The following is a 22,826-nucleotide window of genomic DNA, read 5'->3' as shown; positions in this document are numbered from 1 at the left end:
ACGTTAGTAGCCTGTGCTTCTTGCCGTGTCCTATACTATCACGCGACGCAAAAACTACATTCGATAATGTCATTTCTGCATGGTCGACTGGGCAAGAAAAAAAAAAGAACCTTCCCCGCATTGTGTTTTGGGCCCACAAGCGAGCTCGCGAGCGAGACAGACTTCAACAAAACGAACTGGTGGTCTAGTTGGTCCTGCATTTATAGAGGTTTAGTGCAAAGAGACGACGCAGGACAACAGAAGACAAGGACACAATGTAAGGTGCAACAACAGGTGCTGCGTCCCCATATTTCCTGCTGTCCTGCATAGTTTCTTTGTGCTTTAACATCAAGAACACTTGAGATCATTTTTGGAAAGAAATGGAACAGCGGGACCTTATAGTGTGTTCTTGTGATTTCCACGAAACCTACATGAACTGTTCGTTGCTAACAAACATTAACTGAAGAATATAAGTCCAGGATCATCGTTTCATGTCAATGGGTGTCGCTGTGGCTGCCTATGGCAAAGGCTATGGGTAAAATTTTGGGCGTTACACAGCATTAGGAGAAAAGCGGCATTTCATGCCTGCTTGATGTTACTAATCACAAAACAGCACACAATCTAAATGAATCACAGCATTTATATGAAGAAAAAAAACGCAAAAATAAACGATACATAAATATGACACAGCTAGCAACAGCAAAGGCTTTTTTTCTGACTGCACAGTGTCGGGAGTCTTTTCATTATATCAATGCACTTCTATATGCTAGTCGGTCTGACAATTTTATCCACTGGACGTCGTGGCATATGCGAGCTTGTCATTAGCAGCACGCGAGAGCTGCACTTGTTCAGTTTTTAAGAAGATTCACTTCAACGTGTCGTTGTTGGTCTGCATATGCACGAATCCTAATGGCTGCAGCAACGCACTTTACGCGTGCATTTATCCAAGTGACTGATGCATAGGGAATCGTTGCTTAGAGCACGCACTTATCACAGATCCGATGCCTTCGAATCACATCCGTCTAGTCGTGCTTCAGACTTCTGCGTTGAATCGGCACCCTGAAATTCCGTCGTATCGGGCAGTACCGACGGTGAGGCGCTGTCATTCTCTATTGGTGCGGGGAAGCTAGATGCTGGCTGAACATCCGAGTTGCTGGCAGCCAATGGAATTGCTTCACCTGTAGGCGGCGGAATGACGACACTTGCAGCTGAACCGTCGGTCTTTTTCGACATGTCTGATGCTCCTTCGGCAGTCTGCTGAGGACTAGTAACATCTACGACGGCTTCACGCAGCATTTCGAATGTGCCCGGTACATCAGTCTCGGCTGTTGGCTGTAAGGCTTCCACGAGGGCTTTGTGCGCCATTTCTGAAGAGTCTGGCAGCTCATTTTTGGCAGTTTCCTGCAGAACCACGCCGCCTACTGGGCCTGGCGCTTCAACCGATATATCATTTTCGGTTGCCTGCGAAACAACCATGTCAGTGTGAAGGTTGTCACCCTCACCGTCAGTCACTCCCTGAAGCACAATACTATCTGCGGAGTCATTTAGCCTCTTTGATGAAGTTTCCTCAATCTCGTTCACCGGCTTTGAAACGTCAACAGCAGCTTCCTCCGGATTGTCTTCGGTCTGCAACCTGTCTAAACTGCCACTCTGAGGCAGTGAACTGTGGCATTCAGCAGCACTCGAAATGCCCTCGGCTGCTGCTTCTGACAGGTGCGGCCGCTCGCTTGTTGCACACGGCTTATCTGACGCTGCTAAAGCCTTGGAAATTATATGTGCGGCCAGTTCTTCTATATAGTTAGCACGCATGACTAAGCCCTCGATTGGGTGCGAAGCAGTGCTACCGATATCAGCAGTTTCATCTGAACTCGCGACTGCATCTGCAATTCTTCCGCTTAGAACTTGAGCAGATAGCTGTAGTTTGCTTTGGGGATCTTGTTCGCACGAAGTGCCGGAAGCAGTGTTAATAGTGTGCATAACTTTATCTTGCGCCAACGGCTTGAAAGGAACAGAGTCGCTAGGCTGAGCTTCAGACAGCTTGACATCGGAAGTCTTGACTGTATCTGGTCCACTCTGGCTACGAACTCGCGCTAGTCTCTGTGATCCGCCATTGTCGTCCGGTTCACACGAAGCACTAACGACAGTTTTATAGGTGGGCAACGCTTTTTGCAACTCCGGTGGCTGTGTGGCAACAGCGTCTTCAGGCGCAGTGGCTGAGAAATTCGGCTGGCGGGGAACTGACTCTGCCCTAGACGGCAGCGAGTCGGTCGCGTCCAATTCCCGTGTCGGAGTGCTACACGGGCTGAAGAATGGAGGAGTGCTCTCTCCCGCGGAGTCCGTGCGCGGACGGTCCGCGTTCGTCTGAGACTCGGCGTCGCGAACCAGGATCCTCGAACGCTGCATAGACGCCTCCACGTACTTCCGTACTTCGTCCAAGAACTCGGCCTTGAGCTCTAGAACCACCATCCTTGCGAGCCGAAGCAAGGTCTCCTCCTAAAACGGGAGGCAAATTTACCAATATTAGGTAAATGACACTAGAAAATGACACTAACACCAGTATCCAGAAATGCAGCTAACTTGGTCAAGTCCAGCTTAACTAATGCCCTGCGTGAATATGACCACGGCACTCGCGCTTCCTTGGTGTCGCCCGCACCATGAATTCAAGTCGTGCTTCTACATTGAGGCTTGTCAAAGGCAATGGTGTAGTTAGTTCAGTCTGCCCAAGCAATCATTAAAAATCTATTCAAATTTGGTGGAATAAGGCTTGCTGATGGAAGACGATTTGAAGAGAGAATTTTCCGTTCCCGACTTCTCAGCCTGAACCACAACATCAGCACATTAGCATGACACCACAGATTTCAAGCTATTTCGGCATGTTCTCAGTGTTATCACTAAAGGGTTGACGAGTCCGACTGCTCTAACCTGGAACAATATCTTTTTATACAAATCGGCGATCATTTATGCTTTCGAGCAGGCAAAGTCTGCGCCTCATGGCACTTCTTACTCAGTCTTTTCCAGACTTATCAATGTGCTTTGCAGCAAGACTACCCTGCCATGGCGGCTTAGCAGACACAGCGTTACACTGCTAAGCACGATGGTGTGGGTATAATTCCTGTCCACGGCGACCTCATTTCATAAGGGGAGTGAAATGCAAAATGTGCCCATGTACTCAGATTTAGGTGCACCTGAAGGAACCCCAGGTGGTCAAGACTGAAATGCCCAGGTGGTTGGATCAGAGTCTCAACCGCCTTGGTTGAAACCCCAGGTGGTCAAGGCTGATCCGCAGTTTCCACGCATGATAGCCCACACACATCAGTTACGCCAAATTATTCGGCAAGAGTGATACGCTCATATTTCAATGTAACAGTGCACAGCAGAACGAGCAGACTGATAGGAGAAGAAATGACGCATGCAACAGAATACAACCGAAGCAACATTACAATGAAATATGAACCGATACCAACTCACCCAAGTTGCCGTCTTACTGCAGTAATATGCCTTGTACTGTAAAACCTCGTTAATTCGAACTCTGTTATTTCGAAATCCCACTTAATTCGAAGGATTTCTGCGGTCCCATATTTTGCAACGTAAATATGAGTGGATAATCTGAAGTGGCGGTCAGCACTAGCCCGGTTAATTCGAGAATTTTGGGTGCCATGTGCCAATTCCCGATCCCAATTTTGCAGCAAATGTGTGGAAACGACAGCCCTTAGGAGCCACAAGGCGATGCAATGTAGCGATACCAATGAGTGACAGCTCAAGCACCCCAGTCTCGCTGCTGCCAGCAGGAAAAACAAAGCGGTCTCGTGGCAAACTGAAATGTTTGCCTGCAGAAAAGAAGACGTGCCTCACTGCAACACAGCAGTGACACGTGGGCAGCATGTTGCATGCTTCTCGCAATGGCAGTGCGTCATGATTTACCTGTACTTTCTCGGAAAATAAAGAAATTAATAAAGGAAGGTCTGACGGAATTCGCGATGTATGTGAACCTTCGACTGGTGGTTGCTCCGGCAATTTGTGCAATTGCACTGCAGGCGGAGTCCTTGCCTGCAATGCCTACTTCGAAAACTCAATTAGAAAATTTCAACGATAATGTTTTCCAGCCTGAACACATCGCGAAGTCCGTCATACTGGCCTCTTTCTGGTAAATAAATTCTTTATTTTACCAGAAAGAATGGGCGAATGGCACGCTGACGCAGCGAGAAGCAGGTGACATGCTGCTCGCATGTCACCACTGTGTTGCAGTGAAGCACATCTTTTCCACAGGCGCATATTTCAGCTCACCACTAGACTGAGTTTTTTTGCACTTGCAGCAGCGAAGCCTGCCGTTTCCCTGTGTTTGCGACAAAATTGGGACCGGGCATTGCCGGATAACATAACCCTTGGAGCCGCAAACCAGCAGGCACAGCAAACGACCACCTCCGATTACTTTTGGTAATTCAAAGTTCCTTGCAGCCCACTTTTTGTATGTTTCGTTAATTCGAAAACCTGCTTAATTCGAAGATTTTTCACAGTCCCGGTGACTTTGAATTAACGAGGTTTTACTGCACTTGAGAAGTGAGAGTTGTCCGTATAGCCAAACATTTATTTCTAGCATCCTTTTATTGCGCTACTTCACACTCAACTTTTATCACTTGTGTTTAGCCGTTCCAGCAAGGAACAGCTAACCACAACTGTGAACGCTGTTGTCTGAAGTTTGTCTTGACTGTGTTAACCCCTTAAGTGCTTTATTTTTTTGAAAATTTCCCAACCAAAAGTGCCTATTTTTTTTATTGCTGATTTCGAATCTGATTGTACTAAAACGCAGCTTGTCGATGTTGAAAAAATATTTGTACCACATACTTAGTCAAATCAAAACACGGAATAACGCAAGGCGGCCTGTTGCAGCTCCTGCACCAAAATCGAGTTTCCTTTTTCATTTTTTTTTTTTCCGTTTTCTCCTCGCTTCCGAGAGCAAACGAAGCACATTTGAAGAAACTGCTGAATATATTCCATAAGGTCATCTGGCAATGACAAGTTGAAAGTCTTGCCTGGAATGGCCAAGAATGGAAGGCGAGGAGGTTTCACAGGAAGATTGTCCGCATCAAGCAGGATCCACTGGCGAGCACTCGCAATGTTCGCTTCCGAGCTGTTTTCATCATCACCGGAGGAGATGCTCAATTCACCGCCTTCGCTGTCTTCACTTCGGACACAAGATAAACATCTGTATCCGAATGACCATCACTCGAAGAAGATGACGAAAATGAAAAGCCTCTTTTTCGTGTTGACGAGCCAGTTATGCATGGGTGACCGCCACCGCAAGCCATCTTTTCATACAAAAACCCGCGCTCTTTCCGCAGGAGAAAAATAAATTGCCAAGTAAATGCTGCCATCTGGTGGATTACACGCAATCTAAGCTGTAGAAGAGCGCCTCTTGTCCTGAACGCTAGAGGGGAGTACCTATTCCGCTAGGACGAGCTCTGCTCGTCCAAAGCAGTTTGGGGACAGTTTGGGCAGGACGAGCTCTGCTCGTCCAAAGCAGTTAAGGGGTTAAAGGGACACTAAAGGCAAATAACAATTTATGTCAAAGTGAAAGCCCAATGTATGACAACTTCTAAAACGGCAATATTATCAACAGCAGTGCCCTACTTACCGAGAAATTAAGCTAAATGTATCACATGATGAGCGCCACGAGTGGGACATTTTCGAAGTCATCCCGATGACGTAGGGAAGTCGGCCTACAATAAATCACTAGTAATCAAACTAGCAGCAGTAAAAAAAGAACATTCCGAGCATCAAAAGACGTAATAAAATGCTGTTTGTTCGTTTCCGCTTGATTCATGGAAAACAAAACCTCCGTGGCGTTGCCATGGGGAACGGCGCGCGTGGTTCAAAGGTTCCGTTTTCGCCGAACTGTGCCTCGCCCGTCTCAGTGGTAGTTTCGGGATCGCGTACTGCCGTGCGTGTTTTGCGCGCCCGTGAAAGTCGCTCTGACAGAAAGTTCGACAAAATGCCGCATGCGTGTGATACTGCCGGATGCCCGAATGGTGCACAACGCCAGTGCTGCAGCAAGGAAACCGGTGTGTCTTTTCACTGGGTGCCGCGGAATGAACCCTTACGCTCGAAGTGGCTTAGTGTCATGCCATTGCGCCAGTGTGCTAAACAGTCAAAACCTCTGCGTGTGTGCTCGCTGCACTTTCGTAGTGAGGATTACGAGACCAACCGCAACTTGGTGACGGCTTTGAATGTGCCCATCCGAGCAAGTCTTTGCCGCAGCGCCCCCGTTGTTGCTACTGTGGGTCCCGCTACTTCCGCTCGGCTGCTACTAGTGTCGGCGGCCGCGCAGTAAAAGCGGGCAACGTTGGGCACGGCAGCAGTGACGTATTAAAGTCGTATTTTCAGGCGGGAGATTTGAAGCGCGCTAACGCGATGCGGACCACTAAAAACGTGATTTTATTTCAAAATAAGCACTTCCTTGGCACCAAAGCAGCGCTACGAGGTTTCTGGACCGCTATTTCAACAATCAACGTCGACTTAATATTTGCCTTTAGTGTCCCTTTAAAGCCATCTCTGGCATAAACACAAAATGCTCCGAGTGACCGCAGAAACTGTACGGTCAAGTTACAATAGTACCGTTTTCCTGATCTGCACCCCGTGTTTGCCAAAGCTGAACTGTTGGCTTTGTATGACGGGGCTTTCCCTCTGTGAATGGTGTCATGAAGACAGCCACGCCTGCATTTTTTTCACATCCTATTACAAGCAAACTATGCTTGTACATAGTGCTTGCAAAAGTTGCTACGCGGATGTTAGCTTGCAAAGATGCCTTGCAGGGAAGCATGCCACCAAATTGTTCCACAAAACAGCCCATCGTCATCAGCAGCCTGTCTTACGTTCATTGCAGGACGAAGACCTTCTGCAATGATCCCCAACCCACCCTGCCCTGCGCAAGCTGATTCCATATTATACCTGAATTTCTTAATTTCGCCCCCCCCCCCCCTCCCCTTCCACCTTCGCCATCCCCGCCTGGCAAATGACACTAATGGGGAAGTGTGCTCAATGTGACAATAACATTCCCCGCCAGACACAGGTATAACTTTCTGACCAAAAAGCAGTGTTATATAAACGAAGTCGCCGTGAAGGCAATACTCACGCTAGGCGCAGGCGGAATGCAATCCGCAGTGTTGTCCGGTCCTGCAGTAGAAAGACAATACACGAACCTTGGCATACATTGTCCTAAGGAAGAGTACACAATTATTTCACTTCATCCACCACTAATCTAAGTACTGCTACGCAAAGACCAAATGTGGTAAAGTAGAACCCCGCTGTTACGTTCCTCACTGCTGCGTTTTCCCGGCTGTTACGTCGTTTTCCGCCGGTCCCGGCATAGCTCCCATAGGATACGATGTATTGGGAACCCCGCTGTTACGTCGTAACTGTCGGACCGTTCCCGTATGATACGTCGCGAAGTGCGCCCGGAGCCGACCGAGTGACTACCAAAGAGGGCGGCCATGGTGCATTTTCACGCAGCTTGGCCTCGTTTGACCGTAATATTAGCCGCATGAGAGGCGCAAGCAACAGAATCTTTCAATTGATGCAAACAAAAGCATGGCCTTCGAGATTCAAATTGCAAAGATGGCGTCTATGACGTAACTGCTCGCGAAAGCAAGGCCTTCGAGATTGGCATTTACTATTGACAAAAGCATAGCCTCTGAGATTTGCATTGCACAAACATGGCGTGTATGACGTAATTGCTTGCGAAAGCAAGGCCTTCGAGATTGGCATTCACTTCTGCCATCGCATTGGCGTAGACTCATCATCATCGTTATTTGTCGGAGAACGGGAGGAGTTCGAGCTGGTTGGAGCTCGCATGGTCGTGCGTGCGGTTCGCGGTCGGACTCGCCGCGCCGGTCGTGATTGCATGTGCTTAGTTCTTTCATGCCTACAGCTATTGGTGTTAAAAAAATCACATACGTTGATTACATTTCTGTGGATAAGGCCGTCCTAAGCTCCGCGTTTCTATCCATCGACGAGATCGCGGCTGAGCGCGCCAATTTTCGTGCTGCTCGTAAGAATTGAAATAAAATTCCGTACCACTAAATATTTTGCCGTTTTTCCTGTTTTTCGGCTCTTACGTTTCCCGTCTCTTACGTTTATTTCCTACGGTCCCTTCAAAAACGTATCAGTGGGGTTCTACTGTATATAACCTGATGCATGGTACACCGCAGAAAACAAAGCCCTGACAGTCAATGGATGCAGCAACAACACTAGGTAAGGCTACCAGCTACTTCAAAATGAATTATCGCACTCGGCATTACACAAATGGCAATAAGCTGTTAGTGGTAACTGATAAGTAACAACAGAAAGTCATTCTTATAAAAGTATTAGTAATAATCAATGCTGCTCATTTTCCCGTGCCCATTTTTAAAGGGACCGACAACCAATTTTTATGGTTCCCATTTTCTTTAGCGCAACGGAAAGCTTACCGGTGAGGGTGTCTAATCACGGAACGGTAACGTGGAAAACGCTGTGAAACATTCGTAATAAGAATTTTTCAATCTGCGGCGAATATGAAGTCGTAAACACAAGTGACAACCCATGCTGCAAACAGTGAGAGCGAGAGCGGTTTGTGTTCGAGCGTGGCGGTTTGCCGCGCATGCGCCACGGCTCAACATGTTCCACTGGTTATTGCGAAGGCAGCGCCGCTTCTCACTGTGCAACTCCTTTTACCTCGTAAGCAGCACAAGATAGAGCGGGGATAGATAATAATACACATACTCTAATTTTCAGAACTAATTATGGCACACATGACAGCATCAGACTACGTACAGCAATAAGTGATCGACTCCATACCAGCTTCAAGGCTCTTCCGCTAGGCTGCACCACGTACCGGTTTTTGTTACTTTTAAACACGATTTAAACATATAAATCCTACTCACAAGGTGAAAAGGATACTGGAATCTGTCACTATATTTTAGTGTCGTATCATTTTTGCCAGGATCTAATCACACGTTGTGACCAGTTGTCGGTCCCTTTAAAGAATACATAGGCAGGGGTGTGTAAAACTTTGAACATGATTAGAATAGTCCTTGCCATTTGATTTCGTTAGCAAATTCAGTAAACATTTGAAATTGTCAAAAACTAGTATCAGTCAGAAAACTCAAGATCAGTAACACCACATCAGAGTCTTGAAAAAGAGACCAATCCAAGTGGTGACTGTTTCACCAGAGTCATTAGTTCCTGACTAAGGAGATGTGGAAAATAACTTTCGACAAATGATTTGTAGTCATTCAGATGAGTCCGTTTCATACTAAGAAAGCCTACATGCTAATCAGTCAACATTACTTAATCGAAGCATTATTATTATTTATGCTGTATTTGCAAACCTTTCTTCATCCCCTTGTTAAAACTGGGGCTTAAGCATTGCTACCAGCACAACTAATTATACTGACTATAGCAATAGTTTTTTCTACATGTGCACATTACTTCGCTACCTCTGTACTTTAACATAGGGTTTGCACTAAATTTTTCCTGTTGCTACTTTTTTTTTATTTTTTTTACTTCCTCAGACAGTTCTTTGCTATAAAGGGACTGACAACCAATTTTTAGGGCACCCATTTTCTTTAGGACAACTGAAAGCTAACTGGTCAGAGTGTCTAGCCACGGAATGGTAACGTGGAAAACGCCGTCAAGGATTTTTAACCAGAATTTTTCCAACTGCGGCGAATATGAAGTCTTACACACACTTGACAACACATGCTGCAAACAGTGAGCGCGAGAGTGGTTCGTGTTTGAGCGCGGCGGTTTACTGCGCATGCGTGCACTCCGCGCGCATGTCCCGCGGCTGGACATGGGCCACTGGCAGCCGCGAAGGCAGTGCCACTTCTCACCGTGCAACTCCTTTTACCTCGTAGGCAATGCAGAACAGAGCGAGAATAGATAATAATATACATAGTACTCTCACTTCGAGGACCAATTATGGCGCGCACGACAGCATCAGACTATGTGACTACGTACAGCAAAGTGACCGACTTCATAATCCAGCTTCAAGGCTCTTCCGCTAGGCTGTGCGACATACTGGTTTTTGCTACTTTTAAGCACAATTTAAAAATTTAAATCCTACTCACAACGCGAGAAGGATTTTGGAATGTGTCACTATATTTCATGGTCTTTTCATTTCTACCAGGATCTAATCACACATTCTGCCCAGTTGTCAGCCCCTTTAACTGCTAACCTAGGGTCCCACTGCAACCCTCAACACTGTAACCGTTGTCTGCATATTCCTCACAATGTGCCGATTTTTCATTGAGAGAACAATAAACTGAAAATGAACACTTAGATGTAAAGAGCTTGCAGGCCTCACACGAGGCACACCTTCGTAACTACTCAACGAGTCTTCGAACTGCGTATGGAATGCTGCGTATAATAATGCAACCACTAGCAGCTGGTTATGAATGAAGAACCAAGACTGCTTCATTTTCAAAACTTTTGCTCTGCGAAGCGGGGTTGCTTGTCTTCTTCAAGGTTGCTGCCTTGAAGAAGACAAGACCACTTGTCGAAACATTGGCTTCAGCGACATCCTCTGTTCCAAAGATTTTTCATCGCTTCAAGAGTACATACAGTATTTTGGAGAGTGCTACCGAGGTAAAAAAACTGTGCCCCACGAACCCTCGCACGATTCGTTCGAGCCTGGTCTCGTGGAGTTTGCTTGAGGTTCCTCCGCGAGCTGCTCGACGTGTTGCTCTGACAAAGGAACGGCAGTGGTTTGGGTTGGACTGGCCACGTCGATTCCTCGTTGCATAGCAGAGTTCATCGCGGCGGGGCGTGGTTCTGCGGGTGCAATTTGGGGTGCCGCGGAGGTACCAACGTGGTTCATGGACGTGGAAGAACCGATGTGGTTCACTGACACACTCTCCGGCAGAATGCTTTGCTGCTGGCTCCTGGGTGAACGAGAGGAAGGACAAAAATACATTAGCACGAATCGAAATGAAGCCACAAACAAGGAAAAAAGAAAAACAATGTCATTTCAGATTTCTGAGCACCGTTAAGTTAGCACATGCATTCTGCCTCAATTACTCGTACTTTCGTTGCTATCACAACTTGTGGGGGGTTCCAGTACAGATCGAACAGAGAGAAATCCAACAAAGGCATGAATATAGCAAATGGACAACCAACAACACTATATCTTTAACGGAAGAAATAAGGTGCAAAAGAGATGAACACAAGAAGTGACATGGACGAAGGCGTTTGTTCATGTCACTTCTTGTGTTCGTCTCGTTTGCACCTTATTCCTTCTGTTAAACATGCACCAACTAGCCCAACAAAAAGTTCTACTTGGACAGTATATCTGTAAAGTTGCTTTAGGCAACCAAAAAATTTAGTCTTCATGCAGCTCAAGAAACATACATCGCTTTGCAATCCTCAGGGACAAACACAGAGAAGCGGCAAATTCGGAATCGGGCTACTGCATTTATTCAGTCGTAGGTGGACTTCCTTCTTAGCGGAGCTGTTTTAAGTAGATCCTGCGCCGTCTGTATGTCTGTCCGATGTCACGCAGGTCACGTGACCAGTGGGAGGGGGGGGGGGTGAACGAAGAAATTAAACAAAATGATCACGATGTTCGAGATGATGCTAAATGACAAATGAAACTCTGCTACCTTAGTCTACCCTCACATACACTCACACATTTACAGCTTCGCTGTACGACAGTTTTCACAGCATGGAACTAAATGTTTTTTAAAGGGACACTAAAGGTAAACATTAAGTCGACAGTTGATTGCTGAAATAGCGGTCCAGAAACCTCGTAGTGCCACTTTTATGCCAAGGAAGTGCTTATTTTGAAATAAAATCACGTTTTAGTGGCCCGCATCGCGTTAGCGCACTTCAAATCATCCCGCCTGAAAGCGGTCTTTCTGACATCACTGTTGCCGTGCCCAAAGTTGCCCACCTTTACTGCGCGGCGGCGTGCACCATTCGGGCATCGGGCAACACCACATGCATGCAGCATTTTGTCGAACTTTCTGTGAGAGCGACTTTCACGAGCGTGCAAAACACTTGCGTCAGTACGCATTACCAAAACTACCACTGAGACGCAACCGCGTGAGCGAAGCCGGGTGCCGGGCAAAGCGCAGTTTGGCGAAAATGGGAACTTTACAACCACGCGCGCCGTTCCCCATGGCAACGCCAAAGAGGTTCTTTTTTCCATGAATCAAACAGAAACGAACAAGCAGCATTTTATTACGTCTCTTGATGCACGGAAGGTTCTTTTTTTATTGCAGCTATTTGAATATGAGTGATTAACTTGTAGTCGGACGCTCTCACTGTCATCGGGATCATTTTCAAAATGTCCCGCTCGTGGCGCACGTCGTGTGATACATTTAGCTTAATTTCTCGGTAAGTAGGGCACTGCTGTTGATAATATTGCCGTTTTAGACGTCATACACTGAGCTTTCACTCTGACATAAACTGTTATTAGCCTTTAGTGTCCCTTTAAATGGTACCCGAAAACAAGCTATCAAAAAAAAAAAAATTGGGGGACAAAGCTAGCGAAAGTATTGACGTAACGCAGTTGCACCATCACTCCTTACCGTTCATGAAGCAGCCCCAGCTGTGTTGGCACATTATTTACCCTCATCGCTAAGTAGGCATATCAAAATTCAATGCAAAATTCGTGTTCCGCCCATTTTCCGAAAAATGCAGTACCAATTACCTGCACAGGTTGTTGACGGAGGCCCTGACACCCCCGGAAGCCGCCTTGATGCCCAGACTCTTCGCGAACACCTCGGGGCTCAGGCAGTCCGCATTTCCCGGCATTCGTCCCTGCCAGACAAGGTCGCAGTGGACGACGTCCTTGTGAGGCATCCTTGCAACCATGTAGTTGAGGTTCACCTCGTCTCCCTCGTGCAGGACCTCGTTGAGATCTTCGAGGACAACCTTCCCGTCCTTGTAGAAGTAGCCGCTTGTGAAGACTATCTCGCGCACACCTTCAGCCTCTTGGACCTTGATCGTGGCAATGCAGTCTAGGAGTCCAACGACTGTTCCCCTCACGCTGGGATAGATGGAGATGGAAGGCTCCTCCGCGGTGCGAGCCGTTGGTGCGGAAACCCGTTGCATGTCCGTGTTGGCCTGCAAAAGCGCACGCAATCTCCGTATCTGCCACAAAGCCTCCTTCCAAAGTGTTTAATTAAACCTAAAGGCTGTTTCACATAAAATGACTGCAGCATGGAAGGGGAAAGGAAGAAAAAAAGACGCTGCTGCTTATTTCATAGGTATAACAGCACAAACATAAGACACAAAGAATACACAGGACAGAACTCTGTCTTGTGTCTTCTTTGTCTCTTGTCATGTTTGTGCTGTTGTTCCTATGAACTATGCATCACCAATTAGCCTGCCAGCAAATGCTACTGCTTATGTCGTACAGTGATACCTGTTGGTAGCATGAGCGTGCGATAATGACTGTGCAATTTCTGTTGCAGTGACATTAAAGGTTGCTCTCTAATATCTTAAGCTACCTCTGCTACCTGAAGCTATCTCTGCCATCTGAGGCTATCTCTGCTACCAGAATCTACCTGTTATGTGAAGCCATCTCTGCTACCAGAATCTACCTGTTATCTGAAGCTATCTCTGTTATCTGAAGCTACCTGCAGATATTCACACCCGTATTGCTGACGTAACTCTATGCCATCTACGTAGCATGCCTTGGTGGCTTTAAAAGTAGTCCACTTTTAGAAGACTGCTTAAATCGTAACTGTGAACAAGCCGACCCCACGTGTTTTAAAATGGATGGCAGAAAAATTTATACTTCAATGGCATTTGTCACTGCACAGCCCGAAATCACACCAACTGAAACAACTCTTCGATCAACTCGGCTGAATGCAGTCGCAGAGGGGCACAACGGATGCAGCAGTTGCACTGCAACAGAAAAAAAACTGCACTTCCATATGAAACAGCCTTGACAGTTAGCTACAGTATTTTATACCATTCAAGGCCATGCACAGAGTGTGGAAAGATACTGCTCAGGAAAGAAAAGAAAGGAGAGAGGGACAGAAACAACGAAATAATGAAACAAGCGCTAGTTACATGCTTGCTAACTAATGTCATGGCAGGCCCCGGCACGAGATGTACAACCTAGACTATTTCGTGCGGTTCTTGCATCAAACTGGAACCAACCCTACACCAATATATTTCACAAAAACTTACATATAGCATCTACCCGAAGACTAATGGCGTGTTTGAAGTTCACACAAAAAAATCTATCATTGGCTTGAAAAATTTGTAAGCAGGGTGCGTGTGCTGGAGCTTACGTTTCGAAGGGTGGACTTGTCTTATTCAAGGCTGCAATTTGAAGAAGAGTTGCAGCCTTGAAGAAGACAAGTCCTCTTGTTGAAACGTCGGCTCCAGCACACACACCCTGTTTACGAATTTTTCATTGCAAGCTTCCATCTTTGCCTTCCTGAACGGCAAAATTACTGGTGCTGACACTAGAACAATAACGAATAATAATAACAAATAAGTATTGAAAATCGGGAATTTCAAGACAGAATCGTAAAAATTTTATGGGTATGCTGTTATTCTAGACAAACGGTTTTCGCACGAGTGCCAAGCAATGCTGTGACAGATTGACTGATTGATTAAGTGACTGATTGGTTAGGTGCTGGACCTGTGACACTTATGCACAAAGCTCGTGACGGCAGAAGCACAGCAGGTGGGGACCAGTGAATGAGAGAAAGTCAAAGCAGAGGCATTTCTCGGCTCCTGAAGCGCATGCGATGAGCATGGACAGAGAAGGCTCGAGTGAAAGGCCATGCCAGGGAGGTCCGGAGGGTTCGAACGCAACACACACGTGCTCTTACATTTAAAACGGTGTGCGCGCCAGTCTGCTTCGCCGTGGAGGCTCCTGGAACATTGGCAGTAGTCAAGGCTGTAGACATGGCTTGCGCGCTCTCGATAAGCAAAACACTCGGCAAAGCATAACACATCCTGAAGCTTGTCAATGCTGCACGCACACACGTACACACACTTGTGTATTTTACAGATGGGTTTCGGTGCCTCCACACTGGGCTGTTGCCTTGCCGTTTAGCATCTTTAACTAGATGAACAGTACTACGGTAGACGCATTGGTTGGTTTGGTGCGCTCGACTTTTCACGACCTTGCTAATTCACGCTTGCAATATACAAAAATAGGAAACATTCGCTTAACACCTTCAAGGTGGCAGCGCCCATCCACCTTATGTAAAATCATCTATACAAAGCACTTCGAAGGAGTATAGTAACACGACACTAAGAGTCTCTTTTGGCTTACATATCTAGATGCTGTGTCAAGTTTCCCACGCAGTCTTCTACTGACACAGACGGGGTTTCTTTTCCTCTTGAAGAAGACACGCCCAGTCAATGAAGGAACTAGCCAACGTTGTCCTTACTTAATTGCACGTTGCACAAAAATAAAGTTTACTACTACTACTACTACTTAAATGGGGGTTGACATGGCAAACACGGAGAGCTAGTTCTGCACCATTACCATAGATGCAAGCATGCTTGAGACTTCCAAGACAACTCACATCTCAGGTAAATGACTGTCGACATAACGCAACTCGGCTAAAGGATCATTTCGAGTGTCATGTTTGAGACAAGCCATAAGCGTTCCAGCTTTTCCATTGTAGCATGGGCTGGGCTTTTTACAATCTCGCATAGACAATGGCGCCAGGTATCCCTCTAAGTGACAATGCTGCAGGCAACTACAGGGTCACACCGTTCTAAAGCACGAGCTACACCGTCATTTTCTTTCACTACTTCGAGTGCGTGCCGCGGCAAAAGACATGAAACTGAGAACAAAACAAAAAACTTACTCCGCGGTTGCTGGACAGCGACGGCTTGTTTACAGACCGGTATGTCCAACATCTGTTCTGCGAAGGCATTTGCCAAAAGCGAGCGGCTACCGTTGTGCTGGCTCACATCCAACACGACATCGGGGTCAGACCTGCACAGATGATCAGGCAGCAAGCACTGCAGGTGAGCTTCCATAGAATTAGCAAACTGAAATGAGCAGGCAAGTACAGCGCGCATGAAAAATTCCAGAGTTCAATTTACAAACTGGTTTTACCTTAGCAGCCACAGTTACTGGCTGTATTTAGTCCTGACACATGGCATACTGGTGGAGTGAACCTTCCACAAATAAAATTTCCATATTCTGTAAGCGACGACACATTTTTGTGTGCTTCCTTCAATGCAGAGTTCGTTCTGCTTCCAACTATTAATGCCTTCGACACACATGCCCCCGACCATCCAGCAATGGAGAAATGGTGTATCTGCGCCTCTGGACTTTCGTGGGAACGGGAAGTAAATAAAATGAATAAACATACTTACAAATCGAATGTGACTGCAGCGCACGTGAAGACAACAGGCTGATGATGTCTTCATCGATCTGTCTGTTGTCTTCACATACGCTGCAGTAACATTTGAAATGGAATATCAACTAGCCCGTACCAAAACTTTGCTTCACGATACTTACAAAGGCTGCTGAGGGCTACTGCTTGAGCTACCACGTTCAGCTGCTCTCGCACAGAGAAGCTTGACGAAGTCTTCGGGGCTCAAGGAAGCGGCATCCAGGGGCCTCTTCCCCTGCCACACGAGTGAACAGCGTGCCTCTTCTTTGTCGTGGCTTGTGCCAACCATGTAGTCGACCGAGACCACGTCGTCTGCTTCGCAGAATCTCGTCCAGACGGTCCACTTGTGGACAGCACCGTCTCGGTAGAGAGAAGTGAACTTAAGCCTCCTGGAGCCAGAGTCTTCCTTCACTTCGCACCACGCCACACGTGGGGCTACCGAAACGACAACTCCCCGTCTGTCCGGGAAGATCTCAATCGACGGCTCCGCGACGGACTGTGCCGCCTCCCGACGCGGCACACCAAGCTCATCCTCCGCGCGCCTCTCGTCCTTTGCCGCGGCACGCACAGCGTTGAACGTGAATTCGCTACACTTCACAGGGAGCTTGGGCGGCCGGTTGCCGGACCACACGAGCGTGGCAAGCCACTTGTCGCCGTCTTCGACGGCGTCGAAGAACACCTCCACCCCTTCTTTGACGTCCGAGCTCCAAGGCAGCTCGTCGAACGACTTGATCTGCCTGCCCGCGTGGTACACGGTGGAGATTACTGCGCGTGCGGTAGCCATCCCGTCCACGGAGCAGATGCATCCAACGTTGTCGGACTGCTTGAAGAAGATTCCCTTGATCCCCGAGAGCGTCCGACGCGAGGACCACGATACAGACTTCTCTGCGGAGGACTCATCACCTGGATGTAGTGGATTCCTTGGAGTGTTGCATTCCCAGTCTGGAAATCCCACGGGGTAATCCCCTACATCGACGTTAGACGATTCTGAATCACTGTCATCGTTGAGAATACTCTCCATGTCAGCTTCATCTTCGGACATGAAGACTTCGTCTCCGCTGTCATTTTCCGAGCGGGCGGCGCCGTCCGTTTCCGGGGGGGCACACCAAACCCTGGTGGCTTTCCACTTGACCCACTTGCTGCCTTTGCTATCTGGTTTCGCGTCGAAACAGACCCGGTCGTTTGTCGTGAGTATGTCGGCTAAGTTCCGGCTACCTGTGGTGAGCGCCTTGTCCACGACGCTGCTGTGAAAGAACGCGCAGCTCTTCTTCTTCGGGCCGAACGTAATAAAGCCGAAGTCCGGCTTTACCGTGTGTATAATGCCGGATTGGTTGTAGAGCCGGTCGTCCCCTTCTGCAGAGGGCTCTTTTGTCAGCTTCGACGCGGAAGCGACGGCCTTTTCTATGCGTTCCATGCGGGTCGCCTTGAAGGAGGCCTTGTGCCCGACCGACTTGGTTGCGTCGAGGATCACACAGTCACCTTCGCTCAAGCCGGCAGATGTCAGAGTGGTGTGCCGATTGTCTTCAAAACATTTGACGTCAAAATACACGGTTGTCTTGAAGGGTTGTTCGACTGTTACAAACCCAAAGTTCGGAAATATGCGCAGAACTTTTCCCGACACGCCGCACAGGGTTGTGACGTCATCTGTTGCAACCTCCAGAGGTGCAGTTGTTTTTGGCGAGGGCCGCAAGAAGACTCGACCAGAATTGTCAATCAGAAACACTCCCGGATGTTTTTCTATGAATTTCCGAATGGCCTGCTCATTCCAGCCATGCTTGACCTGTATGTCAGGAGGCAGTGATGACATGTGGCCTGGCAGCTTGCTAATACTGATTCCTTGATTAGCTTCGATGCGCTTCTTCAAAAACGACAACATTTTGGCTTTGAGCGATTGCAACCTGGTGACTAGCAGATGTTGCTGTCGTACCTGCAAGTAATGAAGCAGGCGCCAATGATTTGGTAACACAAGCAAGCTGCCAAGAATGCTGCACATGCTGAACATGATGCGATATTCTCACAAACAGGCACACGAGACAATGGCAATGCAAGGCCCGACCCAACAATTTAAAGGAATAGACACCAAAATCAGATGGCAAGCTGACTGCAGTATGAGCTTAGCGTGCTTGCAAGAAGTACTGTGACAAATTTTGATAGAGAACAGATGCCTAATTTATTTGAATTTCGAAATATAGAAACGAGGTGTGGCTCTTTTTACAGACTTGTCGAGATAACCGTCAGTAAAAGATAAAGAGGGAGCTGCAAAAGGTGTGTTGTTGGAGATGTGTACGGCAAACATGTCGTTTTTGAATAGCAGCTTTTGCAACAAGTGCATCTTGGGTGCTGCCATAATCCCTTCTAAGCTGTTCTAAATACGAGATACCCCACAAAAGCACACTGCCGAGGCAGCGATGTCAGCCTTTGTACCCCCGTGCAACAGTGCAGAAAAAAAGAGGCACTCTCTTTCTCTGATGGAAAGGTCCCTTCTGCCAAACCATTGCAACCCACCAAGTATGCAAACATTTCAGCGTCCAATGCCAAGGGATCAAGACGAAATGGTTTTCCACCTCCACGTGCTTACGTTCAGGCAAACGCTCATAGTCGGATTCATCTGATAACAACCTAGTCTCGTTGCCAGAAGACACACATGTGAAATGAAGCAGATGATATCTCGGTTTGCCAATGTCACTGCTTTGCTACCCCACGTGATGTTGCTGCCACGTGACACTTATTCCTGTCATCACTCTAAGGTTTTCCACCAAATGGCAGGAATTTTCAAATTTGTCAAATATGCCATGTAAATTGTGTAATGTCATATTACTGAGCACGCTGCCGTGCACTTGCTAGTCGTTATTGGGGTCCCCAATAAATGACCTTCTACATAAAACAATAAAATTGTCACAGGACATTCTGGTGTCTAAACTCCTTTTAAGATTTATTCCGACACATTATTCATTAAATATTGACAATAATATCAAAATGGAGCAGGAAGTTACAACAAAGAAAAAAGTGGAAGACATTTGATACAGATGCCGGAGTGGGTTTTTAAGGCATTGCACATGATCAACTTCACTTTTCTTTTCGTCCACTTTACTTTCTTCACATTTGCATCATAACTACTGCAAAAAACATCCCCTATACTTTCGTTTTTCTTGTCCACTAGTTCTACCTGCAGTAAGGCATCACACACCTACTTTAATAGCAGCATCACAGCATGCCATCAGAGCACCACAACAGAGCAACAGCAATCAAGGCATGCTTGAGTGTTGTGCTGTTGGGTAGATATCAGTTTGTGTGAAGAGCTGCGACTGATAACAGTTATATTAAATGCTGATCTCAACAAAGAAGCACACATCCGTGGTTGCCAAAGAGCGCATCACACTAAAAAGAGAAAGTAATAAATTGTTGGTGTTTTACGTCTCAAAGCCAATAATATATGATTATGAGGGATGCCGTAGTGTAGGACGCCAGGTATTTCGACCACCTGTGGTTCTTTAACGAGCACCGAAATTTAAGCACTTGGGCCTCTGACATTTTGCCTCCATCAGAATGCGGCCAGGATTCAATCCCGCAACCTTTGAGTCAGCAGCTAAGCACCATAATCACTAGACCACTGTGGCAGGTCAAAGAGAGAAAGGTGAAAAATATTTGAGCCCAGTGAGAAAATAGAGAGAATGTTGATGAAGGGAAGAATGCGTCTTGGGCTGCTGTCCATTGCTACTGACATAGCAGAAGTGTGGCGAAGAGGCTGTTGGCCACGCGTTCCGCAGACTTTTGGGGTTGACTGTACGTTAACTAGACTTTGTCCACCTGACTTAGTCGTGAAGTGTATGCACCAAATATACTAAAAACATAACAAATACACACAGAAAAAAAAGGTTAACGTTTGGCCTTATTGGGTTGATCTAAATGTCACAGTGAAGACTGGACTCGTTGATAAGCGCCAGCTCTTGTGTAAAGCCTATGAGCATCCATGGACATCAACATTAACCAGGTACTGAATGTTTGCAATGGATTGTGTTGCCATGCCTTAAGGCTTATTCACAAATGCAACTTGCGCCGGTTGCACGACCATTTGCGACCGATGTTCACTCCTGCGTGCGACTTATACCCGTCGCCACACAGAATTCACGTCTGCTCGCATCGCCATTGCCCCATAAATTAAGCTGAAGTCCTGTTCATGCACATATGATTGGTTCAGAGATTTGCAACTGCAGCCGCTTGGCAACTAACTTAGTTGCACAACTGGTGCTAGTTGCAGCTATGAACGAGCCTTTAGGACCCAATACCAAGGCCTCAATCACTGGATACCAACCTCACCATTTTCTCCGTGAAAGTTTTAAAATTGAATTCTGGAGTTTCTACATGCAAAAACTAAGATACGACTATGCAGCGCATCGTATAGTGTGGTACTCCAGATTAGATTTGACCACCTGGGGTTCATTAACATGTTCCAAGCTACACGAGCATCTTTAATTTCATCCCAATCGAAATGTGCCCCCCGTAGCTAGGAGTGAAATGTGCACCCTCATACTTGAAGCAGTGTAGCTGTTAAGCTAGCATGGTGAGTATAGCTCCCTGGGCCATGTAAGACATCGGAGCAGAGAAACTCGAGTTGAATCGAGTAGACCTGTTTAGCCTGACACTAGGTGAGAGTTTTATTGAAGCCGACACCCTGTTACGTCATTTGGCATTCATGTCAACGTGGTGACTACTCACTTTGCACAGTTTTCCAATACCACCCAATGTTGACAAGTTAGTGCATTGAGCTGGGCTAGTTCGTTCTGATTGAATGCTTCCACAATACTAGCGAACACACACAAAGACACAGGACAACACAGCGGCTGTCCTGCATCCTTTTGTGTAGTCTTTGTGCTTGTTTGCTAGTATTATGGAAGCATTCGTTGACAAGTTATTCGATTGTGGTTGTTTATAGGCCCTAAAGACTCGCATTGTGCTACGAGGGAAGACACACCGAAGACAAGATGAACGGGTTTTGACCTCCCGTAACGGCTTTACGGGCATGCACCCGCAAATCACGGCCCCACACGAGCGCACTTTACGTTGCAGTCACCTTCGGCATGCGCGGGCGGGAATCGAACCCGAAACCTCGCGTTGAGCAGCTTCAAGTGTTGTTAGTGCAGCCGCGCGTTCGGCGTGGAAATCGTCGAAACGGCGGAGGCTTACCACGTTCGCAGCGGCTCTGTTAGAGTGTCGATATTTTATTTATTCATTTTTTCGGCTCGCAACGAGGCTCCGGAGATGTGCAAAGCATTTCCCGAAGGGCGATGCAGGAAGCCGTCCATCTGCCTATCACGTGTGGCCGTCCCAACGACACAAAAGAAAGTTGCTAACGTCGACACACACACAACAGAGCACTGTATTGTGTGTGTATTTTGTGTCCCGTTTATTAGTCGCGCTATACAATCTAGAGTGACAAAAGAAAGAGGTTAAAAAGTACCTGTCTTTTCAGTCGCATACCAATATTATTCACTACCACTTCCATTGCGCTGCCTGACATGTACTACCTACTGCAGACAAAAGACAGATAGAATAGAACATTAAGCACCCTTCACAATAATGTCAATCGAAAACCAACTAACAAGGCGGATTTCCGGAAAAAACGTTCACGTCGCCATGCCGCACTTTCATCGGTGGGCGAGTCCGAACGGCCAATACGTTGCATTGTCATAAGTAATTGGGATGGGGTTATGACCCTTCTTAACGCAAAACAAACATGACACGTTCAAGACACGAGCCCCGAACAGTACACGTGAGGAAAGCATTCGCGCACGATGGCAAAATCGCACGGATCACGTACGGTAAAGTCAGCGTGCAATTTGACTTGACGAAAGCCATATAATGGAACCGAATTACGCAGAGAGCACTAAGGATGGTCAGAAAGAAACTCTAACCAACCTTCAACAGATAACCACAAAGCGGCCGGCGTACCCGCCGAGTAATACGAGAATCGCAGGCATAAAATCGCAACTCTTGCCAAACTGAATTAATCGGATGCTCGGGTTAAAATATGCACAGGAAAGCTACGCGCTGATGGTTTTACTTACAGAATAACCTTACCTCAACTCTTCAGCTGTGCACGCCTCGTATGCCTTCATATAGTTTCGAGATACGTCAAGCGACTGCCGAGATCATAACAAAATCGAGCTCGCCGCGCTCGCCCATTTGGCGCGGCCGCCCTCTCTCTCACGGCTTCCGAGCTGCCAGTTCTTAGTTGATAATCTCAAAGGCCAGGCTGTCACGTATTACAAATAGGTAGAGAAACCGAAACTTGTTTTTGTATGTAATTCAAGTCAGTACTCGAAATGCGATTGTTACAGTTACAGTAGCCAGTGCCCAAAGAAACTGCGTGCGATCCTTCGCTATGCGAAAAGAAGGCTGTTGCAAGCAGGTGCGGGCATTTTATTTGATATGTCGGTCCTTTCATTTCCAAGACTTGGAACCCGTTTTTCTGCAGCTGAGCGATTGTTC

At 47.0% G+C, this 22,826-nt stretch overlaps 1 protein-coding gene across 1 annotated transcript; it reads right to left on the bottom strand.

Moving 5' to 3' along the window:
- Positions 1-607: 607 nt before the first annotated feature.
- LOC119407197 (uncharacterized) lies at positions 608-22,499 on the bottom strand. The gene is made up of 8 exons (XM_037674072.2): positions 22,403-22,499; positions 16,463-18,264; positions 15,801-15,931; positions 14,808-14,851; positions 12,665-13,080; positions 10,624-10,895; positions 7,109-7,149; positions 608-2,472 (listed from the first exon to the last, which is right to left on the bottom strand). Exons 2-8 carry the CDS (start codon positions 18,211-18,213, stop codon positions 970-972), a joined length of 4,158 nt encoding a protein of 1,385 aa, XP_037530000.1. The 5' UTR covers positions 18,214-18,264; positions 22,403-22,499; the 3' UTR covers positions 608-969.
- Positions 22,500-22,826: the final 327 nt, after the last annotated feature.

Source organism: Rhipicephalus sanguineus, chromosome 10 (assembly GCF_013339695.2).
Source record: "Rhipicephalus sanguineus isolate Rsan-2018 chromosome 10, BIME_Rsan_1.4, whole genome shotgun sequence".
Taxonomy (NCBI): Eukaryota; Metazoa; Arthropoda; class Arachnida; order Ixodida; family Ixodidae; genus Rhipicephalus; species Rhipicephalus sanguineus.
This window is presented reverse-complemented; position numbering and strand designations above follow the sequence as displayed.

Excerpts from the sequence above, each read along its gene's own strand:
- LOC119407197 (XM_037674072.2), bottom strand. The coding sequence starts at position 18,213 with ATGTTGTCGTTTTTGAAGAAGCGCATCGAAGCTAATCAAGGAATCAGT. Across the intron at positions 15,932-16,462 it reads AGTAGCCCTCAGCAGCCTTT|GTCTGACCCCGATGTCGTGT; the intron begins GTAAGTATCGTG and ends TCATCTGTGCAG. Across the intron at positions 7,150-10,623 it reads CTCGAACGAATCGTGCGAGG|GACCGGACAACACTGCGGAT; the intron begins GTTCGTGGGGCA and ends TTTCTACTGCAG.